The sequence below is a fragment of the Gymnodraco acuticeps genome, unplaced genomic scaffold (genome assembly GCF_902827175.1).
Source record: "Gymnodraco acuticeps unplaced genomic scaffold, fGymAcu1.1, whole genome shotgun sequence".
NCBI classification, from domain to species: Eukaryota; Metazoa; Chordata; class Actinopteri; order Perciformes; family Bathydraconidae; genus Gymnodraco; species Gymnodraco acuticeps.
The window spans coordinates 1442358-1462903 of NW_022991188.1; the positions used below are offsets into that span (position 1 = coordinate 1442358).

Sequence of the window (20546 nt, forward strand, 5' to 3'; positions counted from 1 at the left end):
CCTAGCCTGCAGTTCCTGTTGTTTGCTGTTACTGGACACAGTCAGTTCACGGCTAATGAATCACAGTCAGCACTATATTAAGCCTCAGGTGGCATTTCAATTCCATTTTCAGGATTAGTCAACCTGCGTCACTGCCAGACACTCGTCAGGCAGTGCAGGTTCGAAAAACCTTCTAATTCTTTCCGTTTTAAGCCAACTTGCAAATAGTGAAAGGTTCTTGACACATTTCACTATAATTTCACCCTGACATGGCAGGAATTTAACGTTCACTGTAGAATGTGTGATTGTCTGGGACTCAGCTCAGACTGTTCTTTGATGTCACTAAGTTAAAACACTCTTTAAATGTTTTACCCTGTCCTCTTTCATCTATGTCCCCTGCTAGGTGCTAAGTTAGGATGACTCCGTATTTGAAATTGCAGTCTTGTTGACTTGTTTTTGAATAATTAAGATGCTGAAATAGAAGGCTTTGCCGAAACTGATTGCCTCCCACAGAGGTTTGTGCAGTGACATAGACCGTGACATGGCCGCTCTTTTTACATTGTAGTATGTTAGAACTAGGGATGACCCCCTTTCATATGAGCTCTAGGGTGTAGAATATCTGATTGTACATATAATTTCATCCCGATAATTCATAGCTTACTTTGATATTAATATCAGCATTTTAAAAACAATATTAATGGACATTTGAAAATAGTTAATGGTATGTATACCCTCTTAATATGTGTGAAAAAAAATAACAATGTATACAAAGTTGTTTCTTTTATTATCTATTATTACCGGTATTGGTTGATAAGCAATTGGTATCGACAACATCTGGTACCCTACCCTGGCAAATAGCCATAAATGGTAAAAGAGCCTTCTGCCAGTCTTCAGAAATAGGGCATATAATTTATTTTCTGTTGGTTGAATAGTTGTTTTTATTGTGAATACATATTGTGGATGCCCTCTGGTCTTTTGATGCTCTTTATTGGCAGACTGATACATATTTCTGCCTCCTTTACAATGTATTTTACAATGAATTGATCGATCTTTTGAATATAATATTGTATTTTGAATGGTAATACAGTAGGTGCACAGCATACTGTGGGTTTGATCGATCTATGTCCATTTCAAAGTTTTGTATGTGTCTCTATCAAACATTTAACTGTACAATCATAAAGTGTGAAGTCAGTACAGTGACTCATCAACTCCAGCATCTGTTGCTGTTCCTAGGGCAACATTAACCAATCCTTAGTCTCTATGGCAACTCCCTCTCCCTGGTCACACCTTCCTCTTTCCTTACCAAAAGGCACTTAATGTCTCAATCTCTCTACCACTGGGGACGTGAAAAAATCAATTCGAGAAAGGACTAAATTATTCTAGACAAATTAGGATGCGGTCAGTGGCCTTTTTATCACCTAAAAACTTTCAACATGTCTGATTTGCAAAAAAGTTGTGGGTTTTAGATAAGTGTGAAAATTCAGAACTATTTTCCATGAAGAAGACTACAAATTCAACAAAATATTGTTATATTGATTGGTCCAATTTGGGAATAGATGGACTCTCAATCATGCAGATCCCCTTCACATGAGTTAAGAATGTGTTTGTTTACATAAACAGTATATTGCTCTGTGTGATGCCCCTGTGGGTTCATCAGTGGAGAGGGTGTGGCTGTCCTGTCTTGGCTGCATTGATCGCACTGATTGCAGTAACTCAGGGCACCTGGGTCTGGTGCTCTGCAGCTATTTTAAAGCCTCTCTGCTCCTGTCTGTGCTCTCTCTCTGCTTTTTCCTGCAGGCACCCGGCTCTGATGAGTATAAACCATGAGTTGACTTGAACAGTGTCGTGCAAATAAACAACTGTACCTACCCGTTGACATGTTGCGTCTCCTTTTTGTTGCGGCCTTTTGAGCCAGGTCGCAACAAATGGGGGCTCGTCCAACGGGTTATTTGTTTAAAAAGTTTGTGTAGTGCTCGGAGCACATGGTGTCATTGAGCAGCTGATTCATTATTGTGGTCCAGCTGTGTGCTGGCTTGTCTCTGCTATTTGGGGGACACATCATGTCTTTTAGGTTTCAGGAAGCTGCAGTGTTTGACAAGTCGTCAGGTTTTGTGTGCCAATCAGAAGGTAAGATGTTGCTGTTTGTTACGCTTTTGTAAAAGAGATTTTCCCCGCTAGGCTTAAGTGGCGTTTCCCCTTGGGTTGCGTCTGTTTTCTTTTGTTTTCATAGTGTTGTGGCGACGTGGTTAGTGTCAGCTGTTTTCGGACAGCTGTCTCGGGGGCACGTCCGCGTGAGTTCTTGGTGTTACCTGCGTGCAGGTCGCTCCATAACTCCGCCGGGTTCCAGTGCGTAATTACCCACCGCAAGCCACATGAAGACTAGGTGAGATTAGGAAGATTTTGTTTAGGCAGTTAGGGGGAAATTCTCTGTTGGGTTAATCTTATGCCCATGCGTGTTGGCAGTTTAATACTTTGCTTTCTGATTGGCTATTATGACTTCTTTGTCAGCGTTTGTGGATGCGCCCTCAGTGTCTTTCTTAGATGATTGCCAGAAGGCGCAGTTGGTCGAAATAGCAGAGCACTATGACATTGCTGTTGTGGGGAGCAAGTGGAAACATGACATTAAAACTGTCATTGTGTCATCTTTGTTTGAGCAGGGGGTGTTGCAGAAGAGTGAGTCTAGTGCGGCAGGGTTCGTGCCGGTAGTGGTTCAGACAGCTGGTTTGACGTTCGAGCAGCAAAAGGAGCTTTTGGCCATGCAGTTTGATCAGGAGAGATTGCAGTTGGAGTTGAAGTTGGAGCAGGAGAAGTTGCAGTTGGAGTTGAGGTTGGAGCAGGAGAAGTTGCAGTTGGAGATGAGGGGTCAGCAGCAGGAGGTAGAGAAGCGTTTAGAGGTGGAGAAGATGCTGGAGGTGGAAAAGATTAAATGTGAGGTGGAACATGCTAGATTACGGCTGATGGGAGAGGGCAAGTTTTCTCCAGGGGAGGATGGTGGTGATAGGTCGGCATCAGGCAGTGGCGATATCATTTCTTACTTGCGATTAGTGCCAAAGTTCAATGAGCGTGACCCGGACATTTTTTTCACTATTTGAACGCATAGCAGAGGCAAGAAACTGGTCAGACTCGGACAGAGTGCTGTTAATTCAGTGTGTACTCACTGGGCGAGCACAGGAAGCCTATTCAGCTGTTTGTGGCGAAAATGCTTTGGACTATGATAGAGTAAAATCAGCGGTGTTGAAGTCTTACGAACTGGTTCCTGAAGCGTATCGTCAAAGGTTCAGAAGGTGGGTCAATGGAGATAAGCAGACACATGTGGATTTTATCCGTAATTTAACTTCTCATTTTCAGCGGTGGTGCGCGGCAGCAAAGGTTGCAAGTTTTGACGGTCTTTGTGAGCTCATTGTCTTGGAACAATTTAAAGACATTCTCCCTCAGCGTGTGGCCACTTATGTGAATGAACAGAAACCTTCCACCGCGTTTAGAGCTGCTGAATTAGTGGACGATTTTGTGTTGACACATAAGGGCAGTTTTACTGAGAAGTATTCTAGGGGTGATTGGAAACGTGGAGAAGACAATGGCTATGCCCGCGGTGGTGCAAAGTTTTCACCAGGCTCCTCCCGTAGATTTGTAGGTACAGGGCGACCCGAGGGGGCCAAAGTGGACCTATGTCATTATTGCAGAGGAGGGGGTCATTGGAAGGAGCAGTGTCCGTTGCTGGAAACTAAGGGGAAGCCTCGTTTGTCACCACATGCTCCAGCCATGTGTTGTTCTGCCGTGTTGGATAACAAACCGTTGGGTGTAGGCTCGGGCATGGTGCCGGATAAAAAGCCGGTTTGTGCCGACCCGGATGCGGGTTCTGGTTTTGAGCCGTTCATCACTGAAGCTGTTGTATCAGTAGTCGGTAGTGACAAATATGTGCCGATTAAGGTATTGCGTGATACAGCGGCTAGAGACTCATGCATTGTTGAGTCAGTGTTGCCTTTTTTGTCAGAGACAGAAACGGGGGATTTTGTGCTGATGAGGGGCATGGAGATGGGCTTGATCCCTGTGCCACGGCATACAATAGTGCTGGATTGCGAGCTGGTGCGGGGAGTTGTGTCTATCGGCGTGCGTCCCGCGTTGCCACTTGATGGGATACATATGATTTTGGGCAACAATCTCGCTGGTAGTGCTGTGTGGGCTGGTGTGCCACTGCCTGTGGTGGTTTCCAGGCCGGTGGCATCTGGGGAGCCAGATGAGAGTGGTTTGCAGTTTCCAAGTGTGTTTCCAGTTTGTGCTGTGACACGTGCACAGAGCCGTAAAATGTCTGCCGACCCACATGTTTCGGAGTGTAGCAAAAGTAATGTGGTACATGTGGTCTCACTGCCTGATCTCCCTTCGTCGGTGTCAAAGGAGGACTGGGTCAGGAGTCAGAAGGACGATTCATCTCTTTCTGCTCTGTGGACTGAGTTGTTGCCGGCAGAGAAGGGTTACTTTGTTCAGGGGGACTTGCTGGTACGTAAGTGGGTGCCCTGTGTTGGTGATGCTGTGGGGGAGGCAATTTTTCAGGTGGTGGTGCCGAGTAGCTTTCGTGAGGTGATATTGCAAACTGCGCATGATAGTGGTGGACATTTGGGGATAAAAAAAACCTATGACCGTGTCCTACGCTATTTTTTTCTGGCCTCGGTTAAAGCGCGATGTTGCAAGTTATATTAAAGCATGCCACATATGTCAGTTCACTGGTAAACCAAGTCAGGTGGTGAAGCCTGCATCCCTCAGTCCCATTCCAGCCCTTGGTCAACCTTTTGATCATAGATTGTGTGGGGCCGTTGCCTCCATCTAAGTCCGGTTGTGCGTACATGCTTACTATAATGTGCCAGACTACAAGGTATCCTGCAGCGTTTCCCTTGCGCTCCATTTCAGTGAAGCCAGTAGTTCGGGCTTTAACCCAGTTCATCTCCACATTTGGGTTCCCACGTGTGATTCAAAGCGACCAGGGTACCAACTTTACTTCCCATATGTTCAAACTGATCCTACAGCAGCTGGGGGTCAGGCATAACCGTGCATCGGCTTACCATGCCCAAAGCCAGGAGGCGCTAGAGCGGTTTCATCAAACATTGAAGTCCATGCTCGTGCTTATTGTATGGGGAAGGACTGGGAGGAGGGACTTCCATGGCTCATGTTGGCGTCCAGGGAAGTCGTTCAGGAAAGTACAGGGTTCAGCCCTAATGATTTGGTCTTTGGGCATAAGGTGCGTGGTGTGTTATCTGTTCTCCAGGATGGTTTGGTTGAGGGTGAGCCACCTAAAAATTGTGTGGACTATGTACAGGGCTTTCGTCATCGCCTGTATGTAGCGGTGGAAATGGTAAGGAAAAATTTAGCTGGTGCTCAGGCTAATATGAAGAGACTCTATGACCGTAAAGCAGAGTATCGTGAATTCAGCCCAGGGGATCAGGTGTTGGCTTTAATACCACTGCAGGTCTCACCATTCAAAGCCAAGTTTGCCGGCCCGTACACTGTTGAGAGTAAAGTGTCAGATCAAAATTACTTGATTGCTACTCCAAATCGGAGGAAGTTGTCTCAACTGTGTCACGTCAACCTCCTGAAACCGTACTATGTTCGTGATACCGTTGGGGATAGCTTCATGGCTAAAAAGTTGGGTGTGGGCCCCATAATGATGGTTGATTCTGTGCTTTTGGATCGAGGGTTGGCTGAGGAGTGTAATGTTAAGGCACCCGATGAACCTGTTATGTCTGGTAGGCTGAGGAATTCGGAGTCGTTATGCCAATTGGATCGCTTGTTGAGTCACTTACCGGCAGCACAGAGAGATAAATTAGCGGCTTTAATCGGGAAGTTTGTGGTACTGTTCGGCGATACGCCATCGCGCACAACTCTCGTGGAGCATGATATCGACGTGGGGGACAGTCCTCCAATTAAGCAGCGATTTTATCGTTGTCCTATAGTTTGGACATTCGGCACATTAAGGGCAAGGACAACGTTGTGGCGGATGCTCTCTCGTGCCCCGGTGGGGTAGGAAGTCTCTCTGGCTCTGGATATTTGGTGTTGTTTCGGGATCCCTTTGGGGCCTCCGTCTTAAGGGGGGGGCTGTGATGCCCCTGTGGGTCCATCAGTGGAGAGGGTGTGGCTGTCCTGTCTTTGCTGCATTGATTGCAGTAACTCAGGGCACCTGGGTCTGGTGCTCTGCAGCTATTTTAAAGCCTCTCTGCTCATGTCTGTGCTCTCTCTGCTTTTTCCTGCAGGCACCCGGCTCTGATGAGTATAAACCATGAGTTGACTTGAACAGTGTGGTGCAAATAAACACCTTTACCTACCCGTTGACATGTTGTGTCTCCTTTTTGTTGTGGCCTTTTGAGCCAGGTCGCAACACTCTGTGATAGGGGATGTGGCATTATGACAAAGATTGTTGTTGTATTCAAACAGAGCAGCATAATCATATCTGAAATCAAAATTCATGAAATCATGCAAATTGTGCACTGCTGGCTTGGAACCACTCTCTTTGTGTTTCATGTATGGCTAAAACATGATACATATTGTAATACAAGTGACTCAGGCTCTTGACATACTGTTTGTGGCTTTTACAGTGGCGCCAACAAGGCGAAATCCCAACACTTCCCCCAAAGCCGTCAAAAGGCATTAGCTCACCCTAATTCAGGGATGGGGCCATACTTTGCATATGTCCCTTCTGGGCTACCATCTAACAGCCTGCTCCCCAATGCAAGGAGACCAAACAACAGAGAAAGCACTATGTGGTAAAAATAGACCACTGATACAGTATATTCATGCCTGCCTGCCCTTTTGAGAATTTGATTTTGTCCGGAAAATAGTTTGATGACTCAGATGTGTACTGTGCAGGGAGAAAGAACTACAGGGGTGATGTATTTGTGGTTTTAATTCATTCTGGCCAGCACCTGTGTCTAGCTCTGTTGGAGAGCGAAGGAGAAGGGTTTGTGCTGAAGAGAACAGGTGTTGTTGATGTGGCCTGATTTTTTTCTGCAGTTAGTTTTGTTGCAATTTTATATATAGATGTATACATTTAGAGTGAAAATAACTCAGGAAAGAGATTAAGCTAAAGCTGTATCCAACTGTGTTAACAGCATAACATGATGTGGACAAAACAATACAATTATCCCCCTGTTAAGTTGCTCTTCTGTTTGTCTAGGAAATACAAATGTATTTACACACTATTATAAATCACTTGTTTAGGGCTGTGTGGCACCTGGCAAGTCGAAATATAATTTAAAATGTTAGCTCTGTGTTGGTCTCCACCAACTACTGATCAATGCATGTGCATCTTTACTGTAAATGCTAACTTTGTCTAGCTGTTTACTGGTGATGATCACATCATTTGCAGGAGATTTGGGGAGTCTTTTCCTCTAAAACAGCTGCCGCTCGAAACTTTAGGAGAAGTGATTCTAAACCATAACATTAAACATCAGGTCACATAACCAAAAAATTAGCCAAGAGACACCAAAGCGCTCTTAAATCCTGAGAGGGAAAAGACCTTGGTGAAAATGCTCTTTGAATTGACACCCCTTTTATGTGAAACATAGTAAATGGATTACCAATGTCATTTATTTCCTATACACAATTCAATATTCATATATGTGTGTGCGTCTGTGTGTGTAATGCTAGCTTACTTATATACCGTAACCGTACAGTAATTGAAAAATATCTTCGTGTTTGAACTGTTCAAACGTGCAGATGGTTGTCGTGTGCAGTCAGGAGAACGCACTTTGTACCCTTGGTTTTCTATTTATAGCCTCAGAGGGAGGTGATAAGGTAGACAACCACAATACATACAAAGTAGTATGTACTGTATGTTGGTAGCTTGCTGGTTCTTTCAATTGTTAAACAGACAAGGGTGGGAATGGAGGATCTACCATCACTGTCCATTGCTGGTACATTCCCATACCCTCAAGTTTTTATCAATACCTCCACATTTTCTTATTGTCATTTCACCCTCCCTATGGTTTACAAAATGATGCATTTCTGCATTTTTGCTCCTGCATATCTACCTACCTCTGGGCTATTTCAAGAAGGGTTTATACATTATCCTGACCTGTTCCCGGTCAGCATTCTGTTAAACTTTTCCTTTATCACTGCCAAAAGTCTTCCACAACCTCTCCTCTACCTTTATCCGTTGCCTCACTCTCTCCTGTGGTACATAAACAACAGTATTCACTCCCTGCTTCCCTCTTGTTCATCCTTCTGTTTCTCTTTAATACTCTTGAATAGCTTATTTTGTTTAGAACTCAAATGTATTCTGCCTCTAGCATTTTCTTTTCTGTATGTTTACCTCACTATTTGCGACTGTACTGTATACTGTCTGTAATCCTCCAGCGTCTTGCTCTTTGTTGTGCTCCACATGCCTTTTTTACTTTTGTACAAGGCTTAAATACTAGGGATGTAACGATACCAAAAACTCACGGTACGATAATATCGCGATTAAAAAGTCCACGGTACGATATTTATCGCGATATTGAAAAATAAAGAAAAAAAATGTGAATTATTTTTTAATTTTACTTGAATTTTTTTTTCTTTATTAAATAATAAATCTGATTTGTACAGCATTTTAGTAGGATAGTAGTATTTTAAAGTGTCAATATAATAATCAGACCCTGCAATAGAATAAATCAAGTTTCACTTTACTTTTTCAAGTAACTCAACTCTAACTCACTCATCAAGGTTATCTTTTAATTATTATTTAAAACGGTTTTTTTATTTACTATTATACTATTATTTACTATTATTTATTTACTATTATACTATTTATTCAATATTGCGATATTTGATATATCGTTACATCCCTATTAAATACCACTTTTGGTGACAAAGACCCACCCTTGGACTATTTATTTAATATTGCGATATATCGCTACATCCCTATTAAATACCACTTTTGGTGACAAAGACCCACCCCTGGATATTGACAAAAGGACACACACACAGGAAATATACTGCTGGCAATACCTTGTACTGTAAGTGACATGCACTGACAGCAGAAAACCATCCACAATGCTGCAATATATTTGTATTTGTGATTTTGAAGTGAAAAACACTAATGCTAGCCTTTTCGTTCTTGTGGAAGGCATTGATCAAAGCTGCTTAATACCCAGGTTCAACACTCAGCTGTTCCTGTGGGGAGCTGAAGGCTTGCTTTTTCATCATGACAGCCTCCAATGGGAGGCAGAGACAGGAAGTATTGAAAGGAAGGACAAGGAAATGAATCCTGTGCATCACTCATAAAACAAAACAAATTACTTGAGCTAATCTGAAAATACACACAAAAAGACAAACACACAAAGCATACTGCACATGTGCACAAATGCCAACATGGACTTAGAGTACATATACAATCAACATACAGAAGCAAGCATATACAGGATATCACCATACACCTGACACAGGGCCAATATATCTATTTTCTGTGGCTGTAAAGAGTATTTCTCTTAGCTGAGAAAACTTTTTCAAATGTAGTTACACTGCTTCAACTTCCTTCTAGCTTTAAACATGAGGTGTGCATGATGCCTATGAACAGCTTCCTTACATTGTCTAATTATGATATACATCAGTTAACACACACAAGTCAAACTGTTCTATGTTTAGCTACTTATCAGCGCAAAAATATTATTATTTCTTATGCAAAAACTTCTTACGAATGAGTCACACTGCAACAAAAGTAAAAAAGCTGAATCATCTCTCAGCATATCCCAAGGCATCCCCAGGCCAGATTGGTTTGTCCCAATGGACATGCAATGAAAAACTCTATACTCTAAGTTCCACAAGAAAGCTTTACTAGCTTATTTTTTTAATGCAAATTCTCTCCGAAGCTCATTCTGACTGTCTGACTTCAGAGCATGGTCAAATGTATGCACAATCCCAATATTAAGGCCATCAAAACTCATGACTATGCATAAAAGTTGGTGAGGTACAGTAAGTGTCACAGCAGAAGTGGAGCAACCTGCTCTTGCACAGATTGCAGTTTATGGCTCAATGAAGTCAAAAACATCCTCTGCAAATTGTAGAGATGCCATCCAAACATCAGTAAAATACCCTCTTCGTCCGGCAGTGGCTCAGTCAGTAGGGGCTTGGACTGTGAGCCGTCGACATAACGACATTATTCTGTAGCTATGTTAGTTTGACAATAAATAACCTAGGGTTGCCGGTTCAAGTCCCCGACCAGACATAAAATATGGAGTGTGGACTTCTACACACTCCATACACTCCAGGAGGTGAATGGCAGGGCAGGTTCACCTCCTGCCCTGCCGTGGTGCCCTTGAGCAAGGCACCAGACATCCCCCTTCCCCCCTCACTCCCATTGCTCCCCGGGCGCTGTACAATAGCTGCCCACTGCTCCTAGTACTGGACTCCTGGTACTAGGATGGATTAAAAGCAGAGAACACATGTCACTGTGTGTGCTGTGTGCTCTGCATGTGTGATCATTAAAGAGGGTTTCATCCCTCCCAATTCTAATTCTCTCCAGACTTCTAATGTGCCTTGATATTCTGACCATAGAATGTTTAAACCGGAGCAGTAGCAGAGGGCACCTTTATCAGATTTAAATGCTTAAAATGAATCCGACGACTTCTCAGTTGCAGTGGGTGACATTATTGTCAGAAGTAAGAAGGAAATTACATACCTAGGATCTATTCTTGAGGCAAACCTCTCCTGTGACAAAATGGCATCCAATGTAATAAAAAAAGTCAATCAAAGAACTAGATTCCTATACCGGATCTCCTCTCTGGTAAAGAAAAACACCCTGAAAACTCTGGCAGGAGCACTCATTCAAGGGTACTATGACTATGCTTGCACGTCATGGTACCATAGCACCTCCAAGGCGCTAAAAATTAAAATTAAAACATCGCAAAATAAACTGGTCAGACTACTGCTTGACCTTTCATCTAGAACCCACCTCACCTCTGCCCACTTTGACAACCTAGGATGGCTTAGAGTAGACGACAGAGTACAGCTACTTGCAATGGGCCTGGTCTACAAGATCCACTACACCTCTATGGTACCCATGTACATGTCAAAATTCTTCCCAAAGGTCAAGGAATACCATGATCATAACACCAGAGGGAGCTCCACAAATCATGTGAAACCCAGATTTGGCACACAAAAGGGGGAATACACGTTTCGCAATTATGCCACATCAAGGTGGAACACTCTTCCCACAACTGTAAAGGAAAGTAAAACCTCTCTTAAAGAGCACCTTCGGGGGAGAGCATTGCAAGACTGGCCCCGGTAATGGTACAAATCTCAACCTGTCGTACAATGGACAGCTTCCCCCCCATCTATGTATATACACTCGCATTTTAGACTCTGTTACTAACTGTATATCTGTAGACTTGGTATGTCTTAAATGTCCGGTTAGGATGTATTAGAACGAAATCTAAAATGAAAATTGTAAATAAGCAATCTGTATGTAAAAAACCACCTGTATGTAAATTGTAAATAAGCCATCTGTATGTCTTATATGTCTTAAATGATATGATGAATTGGAAATGGGGGACCCTGATATAAACAAGACGAAAGTCTTTCTCTGGTCTGCATCCCCTTAACAATTGTATGTTTTGAGCTGTACTGTACTGTACCCAATATACAAGCTGTTAATAAACTTTTCAATCAATCAATCATGGACCTAATGCTAACAATGGCCCGACTGCTCGAGTACTCATCAATATGGCATTACAAGCAACAGTAGCTATTTGCTGAACAGTCTGGGTATTCTGTCAATCATTCTGCAATCTTCCAAGGGATAGGTCTCAATAATGATAAATGAAAAAAACAAATAAAAACAGAAAAACAACTAAAATAGGACTTACCTGAGGTGGAGGAACAGCCAAGGCATCGATCATCGCAGAATATGAAAAGTAAAGTAGACAAAAACAACAGTTACCATTTGATATATTTAAGTTATACATTTTGTAGTCACACCAGGATAGGAACGTTTGATGCATAACAAGAGAGGGAGGGTTAATAATATACACCAAGAAAGTATTTTTGTTCAACATTCATCATCATCTAGGAGAAGAAACAGGTTGCTAGTGAGGAAAATAGTTACTTGGACATACAAGTGAGAAGAAAGATTGACACCCCACCACTGGATGCAAAGAAAACAGTATGATTACAGTGTTAACACATAGACCTGGACAAAAAGGAGAAAGAGAAGGTTGTTTTTTTATTTGGTGAAGATTTCTAGAGGTGTTGCTAAGGAGAAAGACTGTGATTGGTTAGTAGTGGCACACCCGTCAACGACAACACTGTTAATTATAAGATCATCCAAGCAGTGTATGATTGGGAGTTTCATTAAAGCCAAGGCAATCCACAGCATCAGTTGATCAACACTTGAACTCATGCGTTAGTCACTCAAAAACAGCCCAGTTTTAGACAATTGTGTCCATGCAAGGGTCTACTAAACACTCAAACCCTGATTAGTAAAATACACCCAAGAAATCAATTAGTCCAGAGAAAGCATTACAAATCAGCTTGAAATATCTGAAAGACTCAAGCTGGATGATAAGACCATGCATGGCAATTAACCATTCATTTCATCGTTTCATTTCTTAGTTACTCTATATTAAGTTCTACTTTGTCCAAGGCTGACTACGACCAACCTTCGATGATGGGGACAACTGGAGGGACCACGTCTGGTTCTTCCAAAGGATCCGCAAAGCTCGGAATAAAGGGCTTAGCTGTAGGGTTAAGACCACATCCTGGGGAAGAAGGGGGGAGGACTGGGGATGCTTGTGGAGGGAAATCGTTTGCTCCTGGGGAGGTGGGACTCTTTACAGAGGAGGAGGAAGATGAACGAGACTTATTGGCTTGCTTCTGGGCTGATTTGGCATCTTTGCGCTCTTTGGGTTGGAATTCCTGCGCTGTGGTTTTGGGGGAGCGGAGAGGAGCTGGGCTAGGAGTATCGAAGGACAGCCCTAAGGTTGAAGGAACACCTGGAGTGCTCATGTCCCTGAAGGAAAATAGATCTCTGTTGCTGCTTACGTTGGAGTCGTTGACAATCCATGAAGCATCTGAAGGTGAGAGGGGCGGGGCCGAGGCTAACACCTCACCTTTTGGGATAGGGCCTGGGCTTGGGCTTGGTTGGGAGGGGGGGCTGAAAGCAGAGGTGTCTTCATCGGGCATACCCTGCATACACTCTTGGAGGGAACTGTCAAACCTCCCGCTGTCAACCATGTCACCACCAGGTGAAAAGAGCATGCTGCTGTTGCCTAAGCTTGCATTTTCAGTATCCATCAGGAGGTCAAATGGATCATCAGGGCGACCAGCAATTGGGAAGGAGCCAGGTGCTGCACTATTGGGGGTGGAGCGCATAGTGAAGGGAACTGCTGTGGCTTTCAGCTCGCTCTTCAGGACCAGTGGGTTGATGGAATCATCTGCTGGGGATAGTTTCTCCTGAGACAGGGGGGAAGGGACCAGTCCTTCTTCTGGGTAGACCTCATTTTTCCAGGGGCTCTGGCTTGTATCCATGTCTCCGAACGAGGACTCCAGTTTGGTCTTAACAGGACTTCCTATATCCATCTTTACCTCTTCTGTGTTTTGAGAGGTTTCCACAGGCGAAGGGACAAACGGTTCTGCTGTCACTCCCCACTCTTCCGGAAGCTTTTTCCTACTCTTACCCTTCTTCCCCCGGCCTCCACTCTTCCCAAGCTGCTCCTCCCAGCAAGCATCTCCTTTATCCCGCCTTGGGCCAATCCTGCCATAGAACTCCTCTGTTGATGGATTGTTTTCTCCCTGTGTTTGCACTTCAGGGTTAACCCTGATCTCGGGCTGTTCATAAGATCCCTCATCCTTCTGTCGTCTTTTCTTTTTCCTCTTCTGTTTTCGGTCTGAACCTTCTCCCTCCCTTTCATCGCCTCCAGCATAGGAAGAGCTCTCTCGGTTAGGCCAACTGTCAGTTGGGTCGTCAGGGCCTACTGCGAGATGGCCGGCATGGCGGCTGATCACCGTGGAGACACTGGGGCTGAAAGGAAGGTCTGTCGATGGGCAGCCAGCCTCATCTGGCCAGGACTCGCTTAAGGCACCTTGTTGTGGGTGAAGAGGGAAAGTTTAAAGTTGGGGGAGATGGGTCTGTGCATGTGAATTGATTCCCTTAGTCTATGTTAGACAGAACATAATTGAGAAACTTCAGATAAAACATACAAAAACAATATAACAAATGAAAGTCTTAAAAGGTCACATGTCATGCTTTTCCGGTTATTACCCGTCCCCTTGTGTGTTATGAAGGTTTTTATGCATGTAAACGGTGTGCAGAGTCAAAACCCTCAAAGTACACCATGTAGCGAGTAAACTCTAAAACAGAAAATACCTCCCCAAAACGCCTCGTTGGTGAAACGTCATCATCCATTTGATTATTCCGGGGACATCTGATGTCATGTCGTACCCGGAACAAAATGGACCAATCCGTGGAGCCGTTACGTTACGTCCGCGGAGCCGTTACGTTAAGCCCCCGCTGATTGGTCCAAATTGACCAATCCACGGACTTCCTCACACACTCAGTGCATGCAGCTCTGCTGATCTGTCCTCCCTGGCTGATAACAGACAGTTGGGATCGTGGCGAAATTCTCTCTGCAGACCCACTCTCACAGCGTTTATCAACCTTTTTCTTACTCAATATCAAGCCACACTTATTGTTTTTACTTCGGCTGTGACTTTGTGTGTGCTCAGGGTGAGTTTGGCTGTGTTTCGCTGTGTATCGCTAAACAAGGAAATCACAGCGATTCACAACGTCCCGACTGGTCCCGACCAATCGGAGCACACTGGGCTCACAGGGAGGGGGGGGCAAGAGCTGCAACGAGCCGTTTAGTGGAGAGAGTGAATACACGTAGTTTACAGAGATGCTGTATGCGAAACAATGTGAGTTTGGAAAATTGCACAGTATAAATCTATTCTAGTAGACATCAACAATGGAATTATGATCAGTGGAAATGGCCATGACATGTGACCTTTAACTCTGAAAGTTGAAACATATTTATGGAATTTTCTTTCTAGAGTTTTAAATAATAGTCATTGTTATAGCTATTTGCTACATGGTATAAATGCTGACAAAGATCACAAAGTGGATTAGACAGAGCATAAGGGCTTTTTTCATTTTTAATAATCTGTCCCGACTTAATCGAACAAGACGTTGTGTGCGTTTTGTTGATCTTGATTTCAACCAAATAAATGTTTAAAATTCCTTCAGTGTCAATGCTGAGTAAGTAAATGCTTGAAGGAATGAAAAAAAAGATACACACACAAACAAGATGTTTGAATAAAGTGATAAAGAGAACTGGTACTTGTCGGTGGCTGACTCACTGCAGCCTTGGGGTATAGTAGAGTGTTTCACTTTAACATTTGGGAAGCAAAGAGCTGTTTCAGACCAACAGAGAGCAATACTTGGGTGTGTGAATGTGATTTCTGTGCAGGCATGTTATAAATAAACAGTGCGACAATGCATATGTACATGGAAAGGGATACGGGCACACAACAGAAAGACTGAATAATGGTCCCATAGAAAGGAGGTCAATTACAGGCAAGCAAGCTGTAACTAAAACGGCCTGTTTTTGGGACACTGTATAATAAGCTCAGGTAGACTCGAGGTACAGGGTTCTTCTGCTACTTTGGCCCAGTTTTCCTCTAGTTTCCTGTTATACGCACATATACAGTAGAGAAGAGGAGCTAAAGTGGAGCAGCTGTCAGGGCTCATCTAGTACATTTACTCTCTGGATGGCCATATTTCATATTAACAAACCTCTGACGGAAATTTGCTCTCTTTACTGTATGTGCAGTAATTGGGAGAGCCAGAAAAAGACGTTGGCGAAATGGATTAGAATGACTTAAATAATGATTTGAGCGACTTCATTATGCTCGGAAAATGTAAATGAACAGCCATCATATATGCATATACTGTACTGCAGTGTTTTATCGTCCACCGTGCAAACACTTGTACCATATATATATAAACAGCAGGGCAAATGTAAGGTCTAAGAATGAGTCTTGATTCGCTTGGTCTGTAAATACTGTCATGATCCAAACCCCCTTAGCTCCAGGAAACTGTCATGAGGTCCTTCTGTTGACAGCCAACCCACTCACTCCACTTATGGCACATTTCCACTGCAGCGGGGTAGCCCCGTTTAAGCGTCCCTAAGCATCCTCGCTCAGGCCTCGGGCTGCCTCGCTGCCCGTCCGAGGCCGTGGTGCATTTTCATTAAAGTTTAGGACCTGGGGTAGCAACGCAGTGTAGGCGGGGCATCTGTGCAGAGACATCCTGGAACACTTTCACATTTCGAGTTGTTCCGTCGAGCTCCCGCTGGATTTTATCATCCCCAATGAGATGTAGGAACGTATAAAAATGCTGTGTATAAAAATGCTGCAAGCTTGCTTCTAGATATATATGCGACGCTAGGGATGATCTTGCGCGCGATCTTGTGACGATTCTCTCCGACCAATTAGCAGTCGAGAGTGTTGACGTCACTAGTTCAGCCCTGGCCCTGGCCTAATAGAACCACGATTTTATGGGGCCGGAAAAAGAGGGAAAAAGTACCCGCTAGCCGGTGCTACGCTATATGGAAAGGCCACCAAAAACTGGCCTGGCCGCTTGAGGACGATTAAGGACGCTTAAACGGGGCTACAGTGGAAATGCGCCATTACAGCAATACAGTTATCACAAGCTGAAGTGGCCCATCATTACTATAACACATCCCATTCTGCTTTATCCACCACTCACACAATGTTAGATGTAAAAAAGCTTCATGTGTTTCTTTTTTTTTTGTAGAGTGAGATATCTGACAAGAGAAGGTCGTCCATTGTGGGCTTTATTCCTTAGCATTTAGCATGAGGTAGGTGTTGTTGATTGAGGACAAATGCATATGCTAATCAGCTGTAAATTATAGCTTTTTGTCGATTATTTTCAAGGTCACATGAACATTAAAGCAAAGGAAATGTAGAACACTTCTAGCAATTAAACAAATACTAAAACAATGGATGATTTCAATGTAAAGAAGCACAGTTTGTATGAAAACTCTGCATTGAACCTTTAATGTAGTTGAGACTGTGCAATGATACAATGGCTGTAACTCATGTCTTAAAAACTCTAACACTTGAAGTCGACACACACACACACACACACACACACACACACACTATCTTAGAATCTATCTCAGGGTGGCTGTGAGGGGCACAGTAGTCAGACAGTCGGACAGTAGTCTCCATTTTATATGCCTTCACCACCTGTTACAAATTGATTGAAGCGTCTGTGAATGAATCACATCAGGCATGAGTCAGCTGTGGCTCTGCAACCGTAGCTGCAGGAAGTGAAGCACTGCTCAGTTGTAATGACTCAAACACTCTTGTAGTTCTTTTGGTCTCTGGTAGGTTATACTTTAGCAGCAGCGGAAATAAAACTAACCCTAACCATCTGACAACAACAAAGTAATGGCATACTCACAACTCTGATGCTATGAGTGTATTTTCAATAAAATATGTTCTCAGCATTATCAGTTGTTGCCACTTTGCCTTTTGTGGACTTATGTTAAGAGGAAAATCTCAGCATTCTTTGTGTTTTACGTATAGATGTACGAGATTTGTCAATACTGACCTTATACTGTAAATGCATCGGTTATCTGTCATAACTAAAATTTGTTGTCAGTTTTATTTAATAAATTCAAATGAGTTTACAACTATACGTTATACAGATATTAAATGAATTGGCGGTCTGGCTTTAAGACGGTTATGCACATTAGCAGGCTGACTCGGAGTCAGTAAAAAAGCTCAGAGCAACAGATTGTACAATATGACATGTTGTATGATGAAAATGTACATTATACTTAACTTGCCTTGCTAGCCATTATAGTTTTGATAATCTTATTCCCCCATGTTTGTATTTCTTAACACAAGCTGTTATTAGTGACCAGCCCTGCAAACTATTTGATTTAACTTTTTATTTCAGAATCTATGGTAAGTCATGAAATTGTTTACCTCAGAAACTGTCCGGAGCCAGCTGTGTATTTGAAGATAAAACCAGTTTCCTCACAACCATAAATCTTCAGCTTTCGAGTCTTAGATGAGGAGGAGACTATTTGCTTTCTTCAGGTTTTGGTTATTTGCTGTAAGCAAAGTTGTGTGTTTGGCGTTCATAAAATAAAGACAAATCCACTTTGATATTTCTCCCCCTGCTAATATATCTAGTACAGAGACTAGTTCTGCAATGCACCATGGGGGCTCAGCTGCTGTGAAGCCTTTTGCCAAGTTCTGCTGCCCACATGAGATGTAAGCATGGCCCTACTAGCTGACACAAGCCACAGATTGGTGACAACTACAACTCCATGCTTTCTAGGATGAGATGTGCATTGAACTGGAGAACAGCCCTATGGGCGCTGGGAGAAGGGGGGGGGGGGGGGTTGTGGGCTGGTCAAGAGAGAGTAGACTGTGACACACAGACAGCTTCTCTCTGAAGGACAAGTAGACACAGAGATGCACACACACGCAAACACAACACATGCAGTACATGACCAGGAGCCATGGCATGATGGGCGACCCTATACGTGTCAGCATCAGATTTGCATTGACCTTGAGCTGGACTAACATTGGAGCTGGGATGTGAGGAGGAAGCTATAGCAGAGCAATGGCAGACGTCTCCTCTTTATATTGCAATCCTCTGTGGGACAATTGAGTCACATATATGATTATATATATTATTACACTATAAAGTATTATTATTTGTCAGTTGTTCTGCTGCGAGCAGGTGAGACACCTCTTGATTCAAGACATGTCAAGTGCAAACCCTGCTATAGAAGTGGGTTATGTTACAGTATCTTAAATAACAATAAGCAGTATGACTGTACTGTGTATGATGTCTTTTTTACCTGCTGACAAATCCAGAGGGCTACGAGGAGGCTGGGGTTCAGGCATCATGGGGCAGTGCCCTTTAGGGACTTCTGAACCCATTGGGGGTGTGGGATGCTGGGGTTCTGCTATACTTGGAGTCCTCTCTGCTGAGAGGGGTGCAGCCCCCACATTGACCGCCATGCCACCAGGCTGGGGGAAATCTGTCAATAAAGGGCAAGAAAAAAAAGATACCGTTATGCCAGTGTTCTGGATTCTCTCAGTTCAACAACAACAATTCAATGTATGTATGAAAATAATCTACCCATCTAGCGGTGGCACGGGCGTTATGAAGACAATCGAATATCACACTACTTTTAACCAAATAACTCAATTGAAATGTTCTGAATATATTGTAAGGTTGACCATTGTCTTCAAATCTTCAGTAATGTGGATATAATAACTTATAGGGTGAAGAAAATGGTCTAGTAAGTAATCATTACATAATTTGAAGGTAAAGCAGATTATAACATCAATAAAAGACAACACAACAAAGGGTCATATCACAAGATGGATAAGCAAAGGGTAGCCAATGAACACCATGTAATAGTACTAGTAGCATATAGTAGTAGGTTATCAAACACCAACAAAGTGGACAAGGATATTCTCTAAAAGGGTTTATTTATCACATCATTATCTAATTAAACTACATTACTGTACACTGACAAAACAAGAGAAAAAAAGAGCAAGAGGGAACAAATGAAAACAGGACCCAAAGAGGGCAAGGTAGGAGAAACAGCAGCAGGAGTGACTCAGACAAAACAACACAATCAATCTACACGGCTCCTGGGGATACTGTGTGTGTGTGTGTGTGTGTGTGTGTGTGTGTGTGTGTGTGTGTGTGTGTGTGTGTGTGTGTGTGTGTGTGTGTGTGTGTGTGTGTGTGTGTGTGTGTGTGTGTGTGTGTGTGTGTGTGTGTGTGTGTGTGTGTGTGTGTGTGTGTCTCACTATGGAGTACCAGCGGACACCACAGTAGTGACAGCTACAGCTCTGCATTCAGCTAACAAGCTTTGCTTCACCACAATCCATTTATCAGAGCGGATTGTGGGACCACAGATGTAAGTACACTTGTCGGACTGGAGTGACACTTTTAATGAGTTAAAAATGAATTTGGGATGTGGAATAATACGATTGTTGCAATAATCCTCTATGATTGAAGGTCAAACTGCATATCTATAAAATGTAAGAATAGTAAAGATTATACATACGAATCTCACATGGACATATATTAAAACCCTGTTGCTACCATGTTGTAGAAGATAAACAAAATCAGCATTACAGTCATTGTTAATTTGATATGACAAAATAACACATTTAAAGGAGGACATGCATGCAGTGATGCACAATATTATTATAAACAGCTGCAAAAAAAGGTCAAGCTGCTAGAATAACTTGACTGTTTTTTTTTCACAATAGTAACAGTTGACTTTTAGGAAATACACAGATGCCTAATACTGGTAAATCAAGATCCTTTCCCTCCAAAAAAGTGTCCTACATAGAGGTGGTCTATGTATGCACTTGACCTTTTATATTAACAGCAGCATTTTACATTTCAGTTAAGTCAATATCACTGCCAGTAATCCTGGCTAGCTACCAGTTCCTAAAATAAAACAACAAATCCAGCCATGTAGTTATGTAATTTGCAATTCCACTGATTATTACACATTAGGAAACATGGAAACAAAAAT

At 43.0% G+C, this 20546-nt stretch overlaps 1 protein-coding gene across 1 annotated transcript in view; it reads right to left on the reverse strand.

The window, feature by feature from the left end:
* Positions 1–20546, reverse strand: part of LOC117561195 (microtubule-associated protein 4-like) — a 120758-nt gene that overhangs the window by 37839 nt on the left and 62373 nt on the right. The window contains 2 exon segments of the mRNA XM_034238494.1: positions 12597–14018; positions 18840–19022. Coding sequence (XP_034094385.1) covers positions 12597–14018; positions 18840–19022 — 1605 coding nt within the window.